At 35.7% G+C, this 20,433-nt stretch overlaps 1 protein-coding gene across 2 annotated transcripts in view; it reads left to right on the top strand.

Annotated features, from left to right (window-relative positions):
* Nucleotides 1-14,524, top strand: part of ephb4a (eph receptor B4a) — a 42,947-nt gene extending 28,423 nt beyond the window's left edge. The window contains exons 5-17 of one of the 2 annotated variants that reach the window (XM_016552272.1): nucleotides 1,449-1,604; nucleotides 2,539-2,874; nucleotides 2,962-3,086; nucleotides 5,005-5,173; nucleotides 5,396-5,495; nucleotides 8,855-8,919; nucleotides 9,016-9,129; nucleotides 9,734-9,981; nucleotides 10,084-10,299; nucleotides 10,406-10,555; nucleotides 11,357-11,550; nucleotides 12,264-12,422; nucleotides 13,379-14,524. In XM_016552272.1, coding sequence (XP_016407758.1) covers nucleotides 1,449-1,604; nucleotides 2,539-2,874; nucleotides 2,962-3,086; nucleotides 5,005-5,173; nucleotides 5,396-5,495; nucleotides 8,855-8,919; nucleotides 9,016-9,129; nucleotides 9,734-9,981; nucleotides 10,084-10,299; nucleotides 10,406-10,555; nucleotides 11,357-11,550; nucleotides 12,264-12,422; nucleotides 13,379-13,487 — 2,141 coding nt within the window. In that variant the 3' untranslated portion in view covers nucleotides 13,488-14,524. The remainder of the gene's footprint in view (nucleotides 1-1,448; nucleotides 1,605-2,538; nucleotides 2,875-2,961; nucleotides 3,087-5,004; nucleotides 5,174-5,395; nucleotides 5,496-8,854; nucleotides 8,920-9,015; nucleotides 9,130-9,733; nucleotides 9,982-10,083; nucleotides 10,300-10,405; nucleotides 10,556-11,356; nucleotides 11,551-12,263; nucleotides 12,423-13,378) is intronic. The other variant, XM_016552273.1, reaches the window with a different exon arrangement.
* Nucleotides 14,525-20,433: the final 5,909 nt, after the last annotated feature.

Here is a 20,433-nt window from a genome sequence, read left to right on the forward strand (position 1 = left end):
CAATGTTTTTTTTTTTTTTCAAATAAATGCTGTTCTTTTGAACTTTCTGTTCATCAAAGAATGTGGTTAAAAATATGAAGCAGCACAACAGTTTTTAACATTTCTTGAATCGTCTTATAAGAATGATTTCTGAAGGATCATGTGACACTGAAGACTGGCGTAATGATGCTAAAAAATTCAGCTTGGAATCACAGAAATAAATTACATTTTAAAATATATTCACTTAGAAAACTGTTATTTTCAATTGTAATAATATTTCACATTATTACTGTTTTTACTATATTTTTGATCAAATAAATGCAGCATTGGTGAGAAAAAGAGACTTCTTTAAAAAAATAAAAATAAATAAATAAAATTGTACCGATCCCAAAATTCTGAACGGTAGTGTATCATTTTGTTGAAAAATTGTATAAATTCATAATTGATACGTTTTTTTATATCTCCATCCGTAGTACACATCCTCAACAAAAGACACAGATATGGATGTCAACAGTAATATCTTTTTTGTGTCTGTAAAACCACCAGAGGCCTGAAGATCATTATCCTTCAGCGAGTAAATTCACAGACATTCATTATGGAAACATTTCGAATAACACACACACACACACAAACAAAAACCAGTGTAACACCACTTTAACTAGGAGGATAATTTAGACCACATGTTTTGGTCTGAGTGAAACTGATGTTAATCAAATCCAGATGTGTTTCCATCAATAAAGGGCTTGTGGACTGATTATGAAATGAAACTGGTCAGGGAAACGTGTCTGTATACCCGTCTTTTCCAGTCTCATGAGACTCTGCTTTGCTCGTTCATGTGTGTGTCTGTATGTGTGTAGTGTTGTGTGTATGTCACGTCAGAGAAAAGACTACTAAAGTTTCATGGGTGACCTGCATGCGTGTGGGTTTTATCTGCTGAAAGTCTGTGTTTGTGCAAGGCTATAATCAAGTGATTGAATAGCTAAACATGCAGAAGAACATGATCATATTTCATATCATACACCGGACTTTGCCACACAGAGATTCAGAAGCGGTTTAAATCCCGAATCAAACTGTCATCAACTGAAATAGACACCGGAACATGTTTAGATTTGTTGTCTAAATGATTGTTTAAATGTTGACGCAAAACGACAAATGAGGTTTGTGCTTAAGACAGCAAGTTCTTGAGAGAGAGAACAGAATGTGTGTGTGTGTGTGTGTGTGTGTGTGTGTTTATTTGATGGGAAAGTGTGTTTGTTTGTTTAATGATAATACAGCACTCATTCCCACAAAACCTGTTTCTCTGAAAAGACTATGGTGGTCCAGACTGGTTAATGCTGGTTAGTGCTGGTTTAGCTAGCAAACCAGAATAGCCATGTGACAATTAGCAGGTTAAGCTCACGACTAGCATTCAAAACACAACAGACCCTACTGTTTTTTATGTAACTCTTCGTCTCATTCTCTCTGTCCAGCGTGTCCTGTGGGTCATTTTAAGATGGGATCTGGTCCTGGCCCGTGTTCTTTGTGTCCTGACTCCAGTCACACAGGAGAGATGGGATCTGCCTCCTGTGTGTGTCGCCCTGGTTTTTACCGTGCCCCTACCGACAGTCCAGATACACCCTGCACACGTGAGTACAGCTCCTTTCCCTCAACCATATAAAGACAACTGGATCATATTTGATATGCAAATTTATAAGGCCTCTCAATTATTAACATGATCAAAACTGAAAAATGTGTTTTACACAATCTACTATGACTTCAATCTGCTACGTCCCTAATACGTCCCCTTTCAGGTCATGATTCAAATGTCATTTTACTGTGAAATCTTTACCGATTTTTAAGAAGCAAGTATAAGAAAAAATGTCATATTATTAGCAATATTTCAAGATTAACATTTCCTGAATCAACCTTCATTTTTAGATGTTAAGATGTGAGTATCAAATATGATGAGGCCTTTTCATCTCTCAATCAACATTGCATTATATGTTTTACCCCACACTAAAAACTTCAGAGCTTTGACCATAAAACTAAGCATTTAAATATCATCTTATTATTATTGAAAAATAAAGAGTGACAACTGATATTTCTATGCATTTTATGTAAGTAGTCTGTTATACTGAAGATCTCATTGATTTACATTACAAGCAATCAGAATTTCATCTTCTGTTTTGGCCATATAAATATCAGCGTTTGCACCAAATTGCATGTTTTTGCTCAGCTTGGGCTTCTGAATAAAACTGGGATGATTTTTTTTTCTCATATGAGCTCCATGAAATAAGCTATAAAAGCCTGATGCATCAAATATGATACTCAGCAAAAACACATGCAAATAAACCTTTCCATTTAAAAAAATTAGATTTTTCTGACTATGATTTCGTATGTCAGGCCTAAACTCCCATCTCTTTGTCTTTTTCTAATTCCGTACTAGTCTGCTTTCCCACTTCTTGTGGTCTACATTGACTGTTCTGTTTTTTTGTTGCTTTCTGGGTATTACAGATATGTCATGCAGATGAATGAACTGTGGCCATAATTCAAACGTCCTGTGCATGTTGTCCTTTTCAGGTCCGCCCTCGTCCCCGCGCAGCCCTGTTCCCCAGGTCAATGACACCTCTCTCACGCTGGAATGGAGCGAACCGTTAGACAGCGGGGGCCGTTCGGACCTCACCTACAGCGTGGAGTGTCGAATGTGCTCGGCCCCCGGGGGCCCCTGCATGCCATGTGTGGACGGTGTGAATTACCGCCCGTCCCAAACTGGGATCCAGGGCCGGCGTGTGAGCATTTGGGGTCTCCGACCTCACACCACCTACAGCTTTACCGTGATGGCCCTCAACGGGGTCTCTCCTCTGAGCCTGCAGGGGCCCGCGGGGGAGACCATCAACATCACCACCAGCCCCAACGGTGAGACAGAGAGACAGTGAAGGTGCATATGAATGAAAGTTGTTGTTTTAGTTGAGTCTGTTAATTGCTCGTGCGTGTGTTGTGTAGTTCCTGTACTGGTGTCGGGTTTGAGGAAGGTCACAGCCACAGAATCCAGCCTGACGCTGCACTGGAACACACCGACCCAATCACACTACAGGATCCTACAGTACCAGCTACGCTACTGTGAGAAGGTAAACTACTACACTATACTGCACTGTACAACATTACACCATATTAACTTAATTGTATTGAATGTGCACTTACAGGCACTCTTAAAGGTATATCTTTCAAAAACTGTATTTGCAGATAATATAGTATTAATGAAATAAAAATCCACTTGTGTACTTAAAGAGAGAAATTTTCTTAACACACTTAAGTACACTTTTAAAATGTGCACTTTGTAATTTCAAGTAAAACATTTGACTTTAAAGTACATTTGAAATCATTATGTTTTGTTATACACTTATTTTGATGTGTTGACTGTACTAAAATGCAACTTAATTACAAATGTTTAAATTACACATGCATTTTAATACAGAACATTTAAGTTTCAATAGAAATAACATTAAAATATATTGTAGTTTACCATAAATGCGACTGGGAGAAGAAAAAAACTACTACACTATACAAGTCTATACAACACTACACCATACTAGAAGTGTGCTTAACTGTATTGAATGTGCATTGGTAGTGTACTTCAGATCTTTAAAAAAATCTATATGTATTTTTATCTATTCTATTATGTTTGTATTTTAAAAAAACTACACTTTTAAAAAGTGTCAAATTAAAGTACATGTTAAATCATTGTTTAATAATATGTTGTTATAATAATATGTCGTTTAACTGTAGCGTGTAATTCGATATTGAAGTTAATATATTTTAAATGTACCAAAATGCATCATCTTTATTTTAAATGTGTGCTTTTTGTTTAAAAAAAAACAACAAAAAACAAACACTAGCTTTCTATTTTTTCTATTCTATCTACTTGTTTTTCTTTGTGTGTGTGTGTGTATATGTGTGTGTGTGTGTGTGTGTGTGTGTGTATATATATATATATGTATATGTATATATATATATATATATATGTATGTGTGTGTGTATGTATACGTATGTATGTATGTGTATGTGTGTATATATATATATGTGTATATGTGTGTATGTATATATGTATATATGTATGTATGTATGTATGTGTGTATGTGTATATATATATATATATATATATATATATACACACATTGCTACGTGTACTGCGTTAGGCTAACCGAGACTTGTCATTTGCACTTATATATTGTTGCTCTTTTGTTAGTTTTGGCTGCTTTTATTGTCCTCATTTGTAAGTCGCTTTGGATAAAAGCGTCCGTCAAATGACTAAATAAATAAAATAAATAAATAAAAATAAAACAAATATATTTAAATACACAACATGCAAGTTTCAACAAAAATGACATTAAAGTATGTCTAAGTTTACCATAAATTATGTCATTGTATTTGGCAGCAAAGGTGATAGCAGTAATTATGCATAATTATGACTTTTGCATATAAAGATGTACTTAAGTCTTTCGAAGTGTGTCAAAAAGCACAATTAAGTTCAGCTAATTGTATTTAATAAAAATTTTAACCTAATGCATTTTTATTTAATTGCAATTATCATTTAATTTACTGTCCTAAAACATTACATTCAAGTTGCACTTATGTATATTCTTTAAAATAAAAAAATAATAATTAACAGCAAGTAAAAGCAATACATATAAAGTAATAAAAATAAGTGCTTTACTTACACTCTTTACCTCTTATTGGTTACAGTAAAAAAAAGAGCACACAGCATTTACTCAGGAAACTGTGATTTTTTACCTCCATTTTCTTTGCTCTCTTCTCTATTTTTATGACCTCTCCCTATTTCCCTGTCTCCATCCTACCCACTCGTTCCATCTTTTTCTCAGCGCTTGTGTTTTATTGATCGCTCTCTGTGGCCCAGCTGCTCACTGTTTACTCTACAGACCTGCCAGACTAATTAACAATTAATACATTCAAACAGCTCAGAAATGGTACATGAAGAATCAATCAAATGATTTTAATGGAAGATACTGGTGTTTGTTCTTCTGACAGGAGCGCGGTTCTGAGGAAAACTCCTGTCATTTTATGGAGAGTAATATCAACGAGGTCGTATTGAGCGACTTGCGCAGGGCGACACAGTACGAGGTTCAGGTCCGCGCTCGCACCTTGGGCGGCTATGGCAGCTTCGGTCAAGCTGTCGTCTTTCGGACCCTTCCTGACGGTAAGAAAAGTTGTAGTCAGAGGCGCCAGTTCGGTGTTGTGGTAATTTATTAGTGCCCAACTTTTTGTGCCTCAGAGTTTTGTTTGAGAAGGCATTTTATTGATTTTTTTTCCCTCCTTGTGTAGATCGAAGCCAATTTTTTTTTAGATTGTATCGCACCTTTTTCCGTTTTTAAACCATTTCTCTCTCACTCTGGCTGTCTGCCTCTCTCTGTTTCCCTAGAAGATGATTCCTCTTCTCCGCTGCTTGTTACTGGGATCCTTATAGCCATGGGCATGCTGCTCCTCATCATCGTCATTGCTGCTGCAATCTACTGTATAAGGTACAACAAGAGACCAACAAGAAAAAGAAAGTGTGAGGTTGTTATAATTAGGCCTGCGTGGAAACTAGAAAGCTCAGGAGATTTCCACAGCCGTCATTCACACATCCCCTGTCCATCGCATGCTTGCTTATTCAATATTTTAGCTATTTTAATGCTTTCAGCAATCACTAAAACTAGAAATCTTAGCCGTGTCTAACACATTTACCATATTTATATTATGTGCTGTTTTCAGTGTTGAGATACTGTCTCTTATCCTGGGTTAATAAGAGGCAACAATAAGTAAGCCTTTTGTAGGTTAATGACCTGAACACTGACTTTGTGACACTTTCAGAAAAATTGCATTTCAAATAACATGTATTTTATGTCATCTGATTCAAATAATAGTTTGGGTTTAGGAATAACTGTTTTATTGAGTAATGAATGATGGGCATTATATGGGAAACTTGTTCGGAAACAGTATTATGTTTGCTCAAATGATAAATGTTGTTATTGTTAACTAAAACTAAAACCAAGGTTATCATCATTTACTAAAACTAAAACTGAATTTTTAAAAACATTTTTGTTACTTGAAATAAAATTAACATTAACTGAAATAAAACAAAATATAAAATAACTTTTATTTCAGCTAGTTGCCAAAGTAACATTTCAGATTTTTGTTTAGTTTAGGTACTGAAATAACTACAATTAAATAAACTAAAAGTTAATTTAAAAACTATATATATATATATATATACAGTGGGTACGGAAAGTATTCAGACCCCCTTAAATTTTTCACTCTTTGTTATATTGCAGCCATTTGAAGGGGTGCTTCTACTAAATACTGAGCATTTTTCAGTTTTTCTTTTTTAATAAATCTGCAAAGATGTCAACAATTCTGTGTTTTTCTGTCAATATGGGGTGCTGTGTGTACATTAATGAGGAAAAAAAATTAACTTAAATGATTTTAGCAAATGGCTGCAATATAACAAAGAGTGAAAAATTTAAGGGGGTCTGAATACTTTCCGTACCCACTGTATATATATATAAATGACAAAAACACATTAAAAATTTTAAGTGAAAACAGAAAATATTAAAATCGAATTAAAATATTAATAAAAAGTATAATATCAATGATACTAAAATAACTGACTAAAACAATAAAAAAATCATTTTCTGTAATTAAAGCTAAATAAAACTAAATAAAATCAAAGTTACAGCAAGAATTTGACATGTTGTCTAGGCAATTAACTGAAATAAAATAATTTTATGTAGAAGTACTAAAATTACTAAAACAAATAAAAAAAATGTAAGCCAATTAGAAATATAAAAACTAATACAAATGACAAAGTACATAAAATTACTAAAATCAGGGTTTTTTTATGAATACTGTAATAGTATATAAATAATATTGTAATAACACAGTAAATTACACACCTCACCTTTACATCAATTTTGCAGAATTGCACTGATTTCTCCACACAGCCAGAGTGGAAAAAAGTGGTAATTTTGTGTGGAACTAATTAAATGAAGTGACAATGACTTAATTTGCCTCTAGCCTTTCGTATACCAGTTTGAGCTGAAAGACCTAATGTACTCTTCCAAAGTGATCAGACTGTCCTAACAGTTATTTCAGCTACATTTGCGGAAACTGAGAAAGAGAGAGAGAGAAGAGAGGAGAAAGAGGAAGTGGAGACAGGATGCGGTAGTCCCACCCCAGGCTCTACAGGCCAAATCAGCTGAACAATAGTTGTGACCCTGGGGTAGCACACACACACACACACACACCTCTCTTTAAGCGCAAGTGTACTTACACAATGAACAAACTTTTTACATTCTTACACTCCAGTGGACACGCAAACTCAGATATTGCTGATAAATGGGATGTATGTATGCCCACGTATGCACAGTTAAGATTACAGGAGCGTGCCTGTTTAGGGGTTTACATATATTGTTCACAATTTCACACATTACATATACAAACTTTCACACCCAGTTAAATGGAGAGTCCCTACAATCAATCTCTCTCTCTCTCACACACACACACACTGCGAGCCTCCGGTCCAGACTATCAGCACTGGGTGGGACAAACGCAGCTATTTTAGTCCTGGGAAATCAGGGATAGATGTTGAAAAAGGTTCTAAGTTATGTTTTTTTTTTAATAATCAAAGTATTAACCTTTGTTTTAGATGTTTCTCCTAAAATGCCTTAAGATAAACAAAAGTGAATCTGAATCAACTTGGGTGTTTTAGGGTAACAAAAAAACACCCAGATTTTTTTAAATCTTGCACAGTTATACTTCTAAAGCCAATGTATTTTGTTTTAAGAATGACTTTTAAGCAACGCCTACCTTTTCCTTTTAACCTTAAGTCAAAAAACAATAAGGTTCTCTGAATACAGTTTTGAGCCATTAGCAAGCATCCAAAACACAAAGAAGGAACGAGAAGGACATTCCGTGAAAAGAGAGAGAAGAAAATAACAAGAATATCAAGGAGAACGGGCTAGAACAACTTGAGTAATTTAAGATGGTGTTAGAGTATAATACACTATGAAATGGTTTGAATAAGGACCCAGAGCCTGAGGTGAGAAACAGGACACAGGAAGAGGAAGAATGGGGTGGAGAAAGGGATTTTGTATGCATTCAATTCATTCTTTGCTCAGAGTAATATAACAACTGTCACAATACACTTAGAGGAACGAGGAGACGCTGGAGAATACTTTCACAAGACTTTAATTCCATGAACCAAGGCAGACGAACACAGGAAGACGTTTAACAGCGGACAGAGAACTCGGGACTGGGAACACTTTAAATACACACAGGAGGAGGGGATGACGAGACACACCTGGGAGCAATGAAACATCAAGGGAAACACCTGGGACAAATGAACCAGGACAGGAACAGGACACTAACCAAATAAGGGCATAGGAAGGCACATGGGGAGCAAGACACACACAAAACATGGAACAGAATCTGACAACAACACAGGACAAAAACAAACATGAAACACAACAAGCATAAAGCCTCACACTGTGCCCAAACCAGGCATGACACAACAAGTTTCCAGTGTCAAGTATTTTTCCGCCCTTGCTAAAAAACTACAGACTGCACACAAAGTTTACAAAAAACCTGACTCCCAATTGATGCAATGTAACATTAGCATGTGGCTAAGCTAATAACACAGTGCTCAAATGGAACACACGATTAATACATTCTACTATTGAATGAAATGCTTTTAGAATCAACATTTCTTATTTAATCAGCCAAAAACCTAAAAGGAGTTTTGCATTTGTCACCAGTGTTTATCATCAAAAGAAGTCCTACATATTTGGTAACATTGTGTTTAGAGCATAAAGCAGACACTGACTCACTTTTCTGTTCACAGGAAGCAAAGTCATTTCAAAGATCCAGAAATGAGTGACAAAAATGGCCAATATCTCATGGGTCAAGGTGAGCACAGCAACACACAACATCTTATAATTATGCATTCTGGTTAAGTTCTGGATTTTTTGATTAATGGAGTAACTAATATTTTTCTCTCTTAAGGAGTGAAAGTTTACATTGATCCATTCACTTATGAAGACCCTAACGAGGCCGTGAGAGAGTTTGCTAAGGAGATTGATGTCTCGTGTGTCAAAATCGAGGAGGTTATTGGGGCAGGTAAGACACAGTGTGTCTTCTTTTGGACATATTTCAATTTCAGACATAAAGTCACATTTAGTTTCAGTCATTTGAAAGATACAACAAAAGCATACTATGTTGAACTGATTCTTTGATATTTGACATTCAGTCACATTATTATTGAGACTTCACAGTATCAAACATGAAAATAACATGGTTAATTTGGTGCAATTCATAAATTTTAGCTGTAAAGCAGCTCTACAGAAGACAATAGTGTCATTGAACTAAATTGAGCTGAATACTGTTGTTTCAGTTCAGTTTAATAACCGTGACAGTGTTACAGAGTTCATCAGTTATGTCAATTTCAACAGTAAAGCGCCTCTACATAAGGAAATCGTGTTATTATTCAGCTCAATTTAGTTCTGTGTTGTGTCATTTCCGTTCAACTGTGTCAGTATTATAAATTATGAAAAGTTTAATATATTAATATTAACACCAAGCAACCTTAAAAAGTCTTGTCTTGTTGCTCGTGGCTTATTACAGTCGCAACGTGTTAGGACTAAAAAATGATTTGCATGAAAAGATTGAAAAATTCCCAAAGCTGAGTCCCTTGTTTTTTTTGCTGTTTGTTTGCTGTTCTCAGGCGAGTTTGGAGAAGTCTGTCGTGGACGGCTGAGGATTCCGGGTAAGAAGGAGAACTATGTTGCCATTAAGACTCTTAAGGGTGGATACACAGACAAGCAAAGGCGGGACTTCCTGTCTGAGGCCTCAATCATGGGCCAGTTCCAGCATCCCAACATTATCCACCTGGAAGGCATAATAACAGCCAGCTGCCCGGTAATGATCCTCACTGAGTTCATGGAGAATGGAGCTCTGGACTCCTTTCTGAGAGTAAGTATGCGCTGGATCTAGTGCTATACGTTTGTTGACGAAACCATCTCATTGGCTCTCGTACACAAAGTCTGACTGACGTGGATCTTTCTTTCTCTCCAGCTCAATGACGGTCAGTTTACTCCAATACAGTTAGTCGGCATGCTGCGCGGCATCGCGTCGGGAATGAAATATCTCTCTGAAATGAGCTACGTACATCGTGATCTTGCTGCTCGGAACATTCTCGTCAACAGTAACCTGGTCTGCAAGGTGTCTGACTTCGGTCTGTCGAGATTCCTGCAAGAGAATTCGTCTGATCCTACGTACACCAGCTCACTGGTAAGAGCAAATGCTTACGAAACGTTAAGTACTTCACATGAAAAATGCAAGCAGGCACGTCTAGCAATACAAGCATCATGATTTATTCTAAAATGCTTTTTTTCAGGGTGGTAAAATTCCAATCCGTTGGACGGCACCCGAGGCCATTGCATTCCGTAAATTTACCTCTGCATCAGATGTATGGAGTTACGGAATTGTCATGTGGGAAGTGATGTCGTTCGGAGAGCGGCCATACTGGGACATGAGCAATCAAGATGTATGTGGTTGTGATGTTTGACATTTTAATGCGATTGCATTTTGTTTTACATTAAATTTGACTTTAGATTGAATCAGAGATGCAATAGAAATTGTGTCCACTACCTGTGGTTGATAGTTAATTTTGTTATGGCCAATAGGCAAAATGTTTTCAGATATTGCTTTTTGTTACACTATAGTTAAAAGGTTTGGGGTCAGTAAGATTTTTTTTCTTGAAATTAATACTTTTATTCAGCAAGGTCACTTTAAATTGATCAATAGTGAGAGTAAAGACATTTTTAATGTTACAAAATATTCTATTTTACATTTAAAATCCTGAAAACTTAAATATATCATGGTTCCCACAAAATATGAAGCAGCACAACTGTTTTCAGCATTGATAATAATCAGAAATGTTTCTTAAGCAGCAAATCAGCATGATTTAGAAGGATTTCCGATCATGTGACACTGAAGACTGGAGTCACAATTAAGAAAATTCAGCTTTGAATCACAGAAATAAATTACATTTTAACTTATATTCAAATAGACAATGTCTATTTTAAATTATAATAATATTTCACAATATTACTGTTTTTATTGAATTATTAATCAAATAAATGCAGCCTTGATGAACAAAATAGACTGTTGTTATTCAAAAATCTTACCAACACCAAATGTTGAATGGTGTACATTACAAAAAAGATGTTTACAATATCAGCCTAATCAGAATGAAACAATAATATTTTAAAAGTGCTAATATGTGACCCTGGACCACAAAACCAGTTTTAAGTCGCTGGGGTAACAATCTGTTTTACCCAATCAGGTGATTAATGCCATTGAGCAGGATTACCGGCTGCCTCCTCCTCCTGACTGTCCCACTCACCTGCACCAGCTGATGTTGGACTGCTGGCAGAAGGAGCGGACGGCACGGCCACGCTTTTCCAACATCGTCTCAGCACTCGACAAGCTGATTCGCAATCCTGCCTCGCTTAAAATCACCGCCCAAGAGGGGGCAGGGTACGTTTCATATCCATTACAGCCCTATATCACTTATCATTTCAGTTGCTTCAAAAAGCCACAGCAAAAGGTCCAAAAACCACAAAGACCTGGCAAATAAATCTACATCTTTTTTACTACTTTTTTTCCATGGAAAGCATGCATGAAATTGCCAATTGATTTTTTTGATTTAGAATCAAATAAATTCAAGGACACTTCATTTTTTTAGTTCTGTTGCTATCGGTTTTATGTTACTGTGTCAACCCAAAATCAATGTTAGACAGTAACAAGATTACTGAAGAATACACTGCTGTGCAAAAGTCTTAGGCCATTAGCATTTTCACAGATAAAAAAAAAAAAAGTGAGCAATGTGATTACAGTAATGCATTTACCCAACAATGCTTGTCAATCAAGAACATAGCAGTTCCTGTTTTAGGTTTAGTGGCATCTCACTCTGTCCGTCATTTCATTAGCTTCGCTCTTGTACACACAGTATGGCCTCTTGTATGTTAGTCTTGCCCCTCCCCTCTCAGCATGTCGGCCTGTCAGTCTGTCAATCAAGACTCAGTATGACCACATATCTGTCCGTCACATTTTGGTCTTTGCCCTCCCCCTCTCCTCAAGGGAAAGCTTTCAGAGTCTTCCTCCGTTTGTTCCTGCAGGCCGACTCAAGACATCATCTTAATATGGACAATTACATGCGTTTTAACACATAGCTCTCTCTTGCTCCTCAGACCCTCTCACCCTCTGTTAGACCAGCGCTCCCCTCTGACGCCCACATCCTGTGGGACAGTGGGAGACTGGCTCAGGGCCATTAAGATGGAGCGTTACGAGGAGAGCTTTCTACAGGCTGGGTACACATCCATGCAGCTGCTCGCCCACATCACCACAGAGTGAGTGAAGAGAACTGCACCTTCATTCAACAACATCTTTCATTTGTCGAATATACTGAAATCCAGTTATAATAGAACAACATAGTACTTAATTACAAGGAAGATTTAAAAAAAAAATTCCTCTGTAAAGAGTAAATAAATAAATTTGCAGTCAAATTTATAACAATAAAAATAAATGTTAATAAACAAAGACATAGAAACAAAAAAAAATTTGAAATTAAAAGTATTATTTTATTTTATTTTATTTTATAATTCCATTAAAAAGTTTGGAGTTGGTAAATTGTTTCTGAAGTCTCTGAAGTTCACTAAAGCTGATTAAACATTATGCATATATTTTCACTAATATATAATTTGTCCCTAGAACATATTCATTTCATTTACTTATTTGAACAATTTGTTTTACCCAATCAGGTATTAAAATAAAAACAAATGTTATTAAAATATAACAAAGAAATTAAATAAAAAGATTACATTATATAACTTTTTAATGTTTTTGAAAGAAGTCTCTTATTTTCATCAAGTCTGCATTTGATTACAAATCTATCCATTTAATTAATAAAAGAATGTTTTTCTGTTTGAATATATTGTAAAATGTAATTTACTCCTGTGATGACAAAGCTGAATTTTCAGCATCGTTTCTCCGGTCTTCAGTGTCACATGATCAAAAATCATTCTAATATGCTGATTTGGTGCTTTGAATTGAACTGATTTAGAAAACTTTTGTGACAATTTTAAAGTCTTGACGCTCACTTTTGACCAATGTAATGCATCCTTGCTGAGTTAAATTATTTGTAAAAATTTGAATCCAAACTTTTGAACCGTAGTGTATATCTTTATTCATTCAAATATGTAAACACCACAATCTAATCTTTTCTAAGCTCATCGCTGCTGTTACATTAAAAGCTAAGATCTAATTCTTTATTAAACTTTTATTTCTCTCTGCTTCCGCTTCTCAGGGATCTGCTACGTTTGGGAATAACTCTGGCTGGTCATCAGAAGAAGATTCTGTCTAGCATTGAGGCTCTTGGGATTCAAAACAAAACTCCAGGGAATGTGCTCTACTGAGTGAACCATCCACACACACAAACGCTTGTTGAGTTGCCCAAGAACCTTCATGTAACCTACCCACTCACAATCAGGAACATTTGTACTTCCTTTTTTACCGGGTCACTTAAGGATCAAATGGCTTACTTGCTTCCAAGACTACCTAAAGGGAACCAGTCCGGGAACCTGTCAGAACTATCACTGTAATACCACTAATATTACAAAGCGTCATTTGTGATATCAAACGGGCCTCGTAGGGATGTAACCTCCACCATTTCAACATTTTTGGGAGCCACATGATGTAATCCAAAAGCAAAGACTTGCTCTGACATCATAATGCAAAGACAGTGATGAAGTATTTCCATTTTTGCAGAGTATTTTTCTAAAGGAGACTTTCATACTGAAGAGACTGAAGGAGGATATACAGCAAAAGATGAGAAATATGATCTTTATAATGCAAGAATTTGGATACAAGTATAAGATTATTAATGACGACTTCTTCATCCTTCGTTTATGGATGTGCTGTGCGTGAACGGACGCATACTCACACACACTAAGTGCCAAGTAATTGGTATTTTATTTTTAAATGATGCACTCTGTGTGTGAGTGTGTATGTGAGCAGCAATAAGAAAAACAAGCACAAAAGTCTTGGCACTTTTTTTCTGAAGAGAAAGACATGAATGACGCAGAGTTTCCATTGGTGGATAAAATATGTGAAATATACATGCTTATACAAATACACACAAACACACACACACATAGAGATCTGCAACACTTGACTGGCACTAAAAAGAGACCAAATAAAAGACTGTCTGTTGTTTTATGAATAGCCGAAAGACTCGACACGACCTTTGAACGTGTGCCATACTGTTTTGTTTATTGACTCACCAACTTGAAGCTGGTGTCCATCATCAACTAACCACAAGATTCAAAAGCCACCCTTTCATACCACACGTGGGTTTATGGGTTGGAGGATTTGGTCTTCACATTGGAGACCCACAAGAACAAACCAGGGACTTTTATTCTGTTGCCTCTTGTATTTGTATAAATATATCTTGATTTATGTAAAAAGATTCATTTTCCTTGTCAGTGTAATCTGGGTTTCTGTTACAATAAAAAGTATACATTTAATCTCGTTTTGAATAGTTTTCTGTGCTTCTTGCTTCTCTTTTTAACAACAAAGAATCACATGGGTTTCACTGCTATTTATTTATGTCAAAATATGGTTAGGTACAATGTACCTATTGTGTTCATGTTGAATTGCAAATTACATTTTCTGCTATTTAGATGGGATACGCTTAATGTTAGGTGGTTCGGTGGGTAAATTGTAATTACAGGAATGTATTTTTCAATGTGAGTACAATGTAAAAAGCATGCATGTATGCAATAAGTTCATTGTATTTTGTTGGTAAACAAGGTGAATAAATGTTACCAACTTGAACCCGTTGTAAAATCTGCATGGGGAAATCATTCGCCCCAATTCCCAATCGCATGGATTCATATAAAAAAGACTTAATTTTGCCTGTGAAAATTCACTGAATGGTAAATATGATGGATACTATTATTTGTAAATACAAGAGGAACTGTTGAGAAAAGTAAAATGTGGTAAAGTCTGCTAAAATTTGACTCTGTGTAGCACCTTCCGCTCTGCAGAACCTTTTGAGGCTCCAAAATGTTGAGAATGGGTGGCTGAAGTTTATTTTTGAGATTTAGATTCCTGGTTATTTCAATCTGATTATAACCATTTGAGTGCCACATTTCGTATCACAGATTGTTTGTGAACATTTTGCAATGTTATACAGATTTGCAAAGAGAATGTTACTGAAAGATGGGGCATCAAAACAGGATCTGACAGCAACCTGTAAGCACAGAAAAAAGGAAAGCTAAAGAGCACATTTACATATGCTTTCAAAGCACAGCAGAAAAGATAAACTGTTGAATTAAGAAGGCTGTTAGATTCTAAGGGTCAGAGAGAGTGTAAAAATGGTCATGAAAACTAAATTATGCCTGCTTTTGGTGCATGAAATCTTTCACAGACGTTCTAAGTCGACCTCAGAGAAAAATCTAAATAAATAAAAAATGGATATGACCCTTTTAATTCTTGCTCTCTTTCCGTTTCACAAACTTTTTCCCAAGTTCCTCCTTGATCCTTTTATCTCTGACCAAATATACCACTGTCTGCGCACACGTACACATACACCTGACGGATGCATATTTCCATAATTGTTTTGGGGTGATCCGATTTCTTGTACATTCTAGTTTTAAGCATTCCTCCCTGAAGATACAATGACCTTCTCTGCTCTGCAGAGGTGCGAGTGAGATTTGGGAATGGGGCTTAGAGTTCCCCTCCCCCCGGTTTGTGTCTCTACACCAATGGATCTCGTCCCCAATCCCTTCAGAAGAAAGAACCAGTTCTTTCTCAAGACTCCTTGAAAATGTCCTTGACTTAAACCTTCCATCTTCCTGTGGCTTCATCTCTCTCTTTTTCTCCCATGTTGCAGATTCCTTGGTTGTCTGTCTTTAAGTTTATTTATCCAATTCTTGCAAACACATCTGGCATGCAATGGTATTTAGTAAATCTCATGGAAACATGTCCAGGTAAACTTACATCCCAAAATCAAAATAGATCAAAATAAATAATATATTGCATAAAGAAACAAAGTAATTTAGAACAATTAAGACTGTTTACAGTCTTTTAATGACAATTATTAGTATTTTCCCCTGAAATTCATTAATGCAGTAATGCGCCTTGATGGTTTACTTGTTTGCTTCTAATTCTCAAAGCTAATTATCTATAATATGTACTCAAAGCTAATTATCCTTAGACTCTCATTGCTGAAATGGAGTAAATGGATGAAAATCACTGTCCCAACTACACTGTAAAAAATAACCGTGAATTTAAAGGGTTAGTTCACCCAAAAATGAAAATTAGCTCATAAATTACTCCCCCTCAAGTCATCCTAGGTGTATATGACTTTCTTCTTTCAGACGAATCCAGTCGGAGTTATATTAAAAATTGTCTTGGATCTTTCAAGCTGTTTAATGCCACTCAGCGGTTGTTGCATTCATCAGTCCAAAAGAAGTTAAATAAAAAGTGCCCATCCATTAAAAAAAAGTGTCTCACACGGCTCCGGGGTGTGAACAAAGGCCTCCTGTAGCGAATCGATGCGTTTTTGTAAGACAAATATCCATATTCAAAACGTAATAATCACTTTAATGTAGCTTGCGCCAACAGTTGTACACGGAAGCAGCTCCGGGCTGATGATGAGGAAAACCATTCTCCTCTTGGCTTATATCGAAATCCTCCGACATTCTTCTTTATAAATCCTCGTTTTGTACTTCTAATAAGTGACCGTTGTTTTGTTTTGATCTCTCCCCTGCGCTTCCACGTTCGTCATTTCTGAGCGGCGCATGCGCAACGCCGACCTCCTACGTCATCCGCCCGGAGCTGCTTGTACAACTGTTGGCGCAAGCTACATTAAAGTGATTATTACGTTTTGAATATGGATATTTTTCTTACAAAAACGCATCGATTCGCTACAGGAGGCCTTTGTTCACCCCCCGGAGCCGTGTGAGACACTTTTTTTTTGGACGTGGGCGCTTTTTATTTAACTTATTTTGGACTGATGCATGCAACACCCGCTGAGTGACATTAAACAGCTTGAAAGATCAAAGACAATTTTTAATATAACTCCGACTGGATTCGTCTGAAAGAAGAAAGTCATATACACCTAGGATGACTTGAGGGTGAGCAATTTATGGGCTGATTTTCATTTTTGGGTGAACTAACCCTTTAACGGTAAAAGACTGTAAAAATGCTACAGTAAAAACCTGTTAAATGGTTAACGGTAAATTCCCCTACTATATATGGTGAAAAACTGTATTGGACATTACATGTAATTTTACGGTAGTATACCGCTTTTGGAAGTGAAAAAAACCATATAATTTACAGTGAATAACCGTAAATTGACATTCGCAGAATTCCCTGCGTTACATTTCAAATGTGATGTTTTTTTGTTTAAAATAACTGTTTCTTCTTTTTCTTATCAGTTTTGTAAATTAGGGTTGTATGTTACACCTAAATGAATGTTTATTGCATTATTTCAGTTTAATGTGTGTTACCATGATGGTGTTTAGTGTTTGTGTGAATGAATGTCCACCTGCATTTGGTGGTTATCAGTGTATTACAAAGGAACAGATTTCAGTACTTCAATAGGTTGGTATATTAACAATATATCAGCTAATGATATTACGGTATTTAACTGTAAATTTAAGTTAAACCCGTAAAACCTAAAATCTTGCTACCATATTTTTTACGCAAAAAATCCGGCAACCACAGCTGCCGTTTTTTTACCGTAAATTTTACAGATTTTTTTTTTTGAAGTGTAGAATTTAGAATTACACCAATTAGTTTAACCTCTATATTCTTTCTTTTTCTAAAAAGATGTTCACACTTTTCTGATCAATCAGTTGTAAGTTTTTCTAAACTGACAAACAAGCAGCATTTCAAGATGTAGCCCAAAACAAATATAGAATAAATATGAATATGCTACCATTTCGATCGTAAAATTACGGTGACCGGGAGGGGACGTCTTTGGTTCACTTAGTTTTGTCGTGGCCACGACATAGGCTGTGTTTACACTTGGCATTACCATGCGATCACCGTGATCTGATCAAGCAGATCCGATCATCAGTCAATCAGAAGACATCCCCTCCCAGTCACTGTATAAAATAACTTTGCATCAAAGAAAGAACAAAAACAACAATATTTATAATGCATATTGATATTGTATTAATGAAATGTTTCAATAATTATGTATTTAATATTATTCAAAAGTAAAAAATTACTAGTATTTAAAATAAACATTCTGCATATCAGTTATCATAAATGTGTATACAGTAACCAAATAGAATTGTTTGTCGTGCAAAAAATAATATTGGTAGATCTCTAGTCTGGATGCAATACTTGTACTAAAATTTACATTAAAAGTAGTACAATATATACTACCATGGTTTTATTTATTTATTTATTCAGTAAGATTTTTGGGCGGTGTCAAAAATTAAGCTATTTTGTAGTCTCAAAAATGCTTTTTAAATGTCAAAAAGCTGTCAACATTTCAGAATCAAAAAAGAAAAAAATTATGCTATTTTCTTATTTGATTCTGAAATGTTGACAGCCTTTTTTGACATTAAAAAAGCATTTTTGAGGCTGCATCTAAAACCTATATGATCAAAGTTGTTAATCTGTAAGAAACTGAAACAAGAAACTACTGTCAAATAGAAATAGTATTAATGATGGGGTCCATATTATTAGGGTGGAAGAGTGAACAAGAGATCATGATTGTCCTTACTGTGGTAAGCTCTTCTGAATGCTTCAGCAAATTATATGTTGCTGCGTGAAGTTTTCGGGGTCTATGATTGTCTGTCTTAGCTGCGTGTGTTTGCTCCAGGAGCCTTTATCTTTTGAGGAAGAACACAAAGCACATTCCTCAAGTGTCCCACCCAACCCCCATTCCAATCTTTGTCTTTAAAACAATGCCTGCCAGCCTCTCCTCTTACCATGCATCCCTTTGCAGGACAAAAGACAACAGTATGCACACTCCTCTCTTCCTTCACATATGGATTTATCATTTTCCTCAGTCATTACTCAAGCCAAAAATCTGAACATCCCAACTTTAACAGCTGTCCAGATTAAGCATCTTTGTGCAAGGTTGTGTTCTCAACTCTATACTAAAGCAATAAGCCACGAGAGGCCAGTGATTTTAACAAAGGGTTGTTGTTGTTGTTGTTAGGGTTGTCATAAAGCAAAATGAAGAATATGTACACGAAAAGGAATAGAAATAAGTATGTTTTAAATGTATATGCCAAACTACATTTCAAAAAAGGGATAATATTCCATTGACACTTACAGTTCAGATATTGTATCATTAAATTATAGGCCAGGAAAAACACATTTCTAAAAGCCAGCATAGCCTTCAATTTTAAAATTGGAAGTTTGTGGTTTTTAGTCCCTATCTGTTAGCTGGCTAGTCAGTGTGAACATTATGTCAATGCTAGCTAAATTTAGTACAAATCATTGATTAGTTAGGGTAGTTAGGTAACTCAGTAGAAGTATTTGATAGTATGATAGTGAAGGATATGATTAAAGTGTAAAATAAATCATAAAAAAATCATAAGGTCCATTTACACATGTTTACAGAAGATACAAGCAGTGCTTATTGAGGTACTTTGCAGTCACACTGGTGGTTGGCAGTAGTTTGTTATTCATATCCTTATTATGATCATGGTATAAGAAATCACAGTCATAATTCTCTGAAATAATACATACAGGAACAAAGGAATATAACAGCACCAAGAAAACAAATTATGGAGGATATTTTATAAAAGTTATAAACATTGTGGCAAAAAAAAAAAAACTGTATATCTTTGGAACACTAAGTGGTGCTGCCTTCCAACTTCTCATATACCTTGATGTTATGCTGTCAATGATCCCTACCAAATTTTGTGCCAATATGTCAAAGTGTTTAAAAGATATAAATATTTACATCAAAGTCTCAAAATGGTACATGGGCATTTTGTCCACATCTGGCAATCTTGCTATAAATGCATTCAGCAGGACTCAAGGAACACATAGACAAACATTTCACAAGTTATAAGCAAAATATTTAAGATTTCATGACCTGTAGGTGGCGCTTTCATTCATTTTAGCAGGTATCCTCAAATCATAGTGCTAATGAAGCATACCTGAAATTAAAACATAAATTATAATTTCCAGGACAAAGCGTTCAAACTTTTTACCCAGAGAAATGTGAATATTTGAATTGATGGTAGCACTACAGAGTTGGTTTGAGAGACCTCAAAGTTGGCCTGAGGCCTATTCATTCATAAAATGTCAACAAACACCATGTTCTTTACGTAATGACAGATATCGCTCTCAGTTTTTAAACCTTTTATATCGTTACTCCAA

Source organism: Sinocyclocheilus rhinocerous, unplaced genomic scaffold (assembly GCF_001515625.1).
Source record: "Sinocyclocheilus rhinocerous isolate Xijiao unplaced genomic scaffold, SAMN03320098_v1.1 scaffold285, whole genome shotgun sequence".
Taxonomy (NCBI): Eukaryota; Metazoa; Chordata; class Actinopteri; order Cypriniformes; family Cyprinidae; genus Sinocyclocheilus; species Sinocyclocheilus rhinocerous.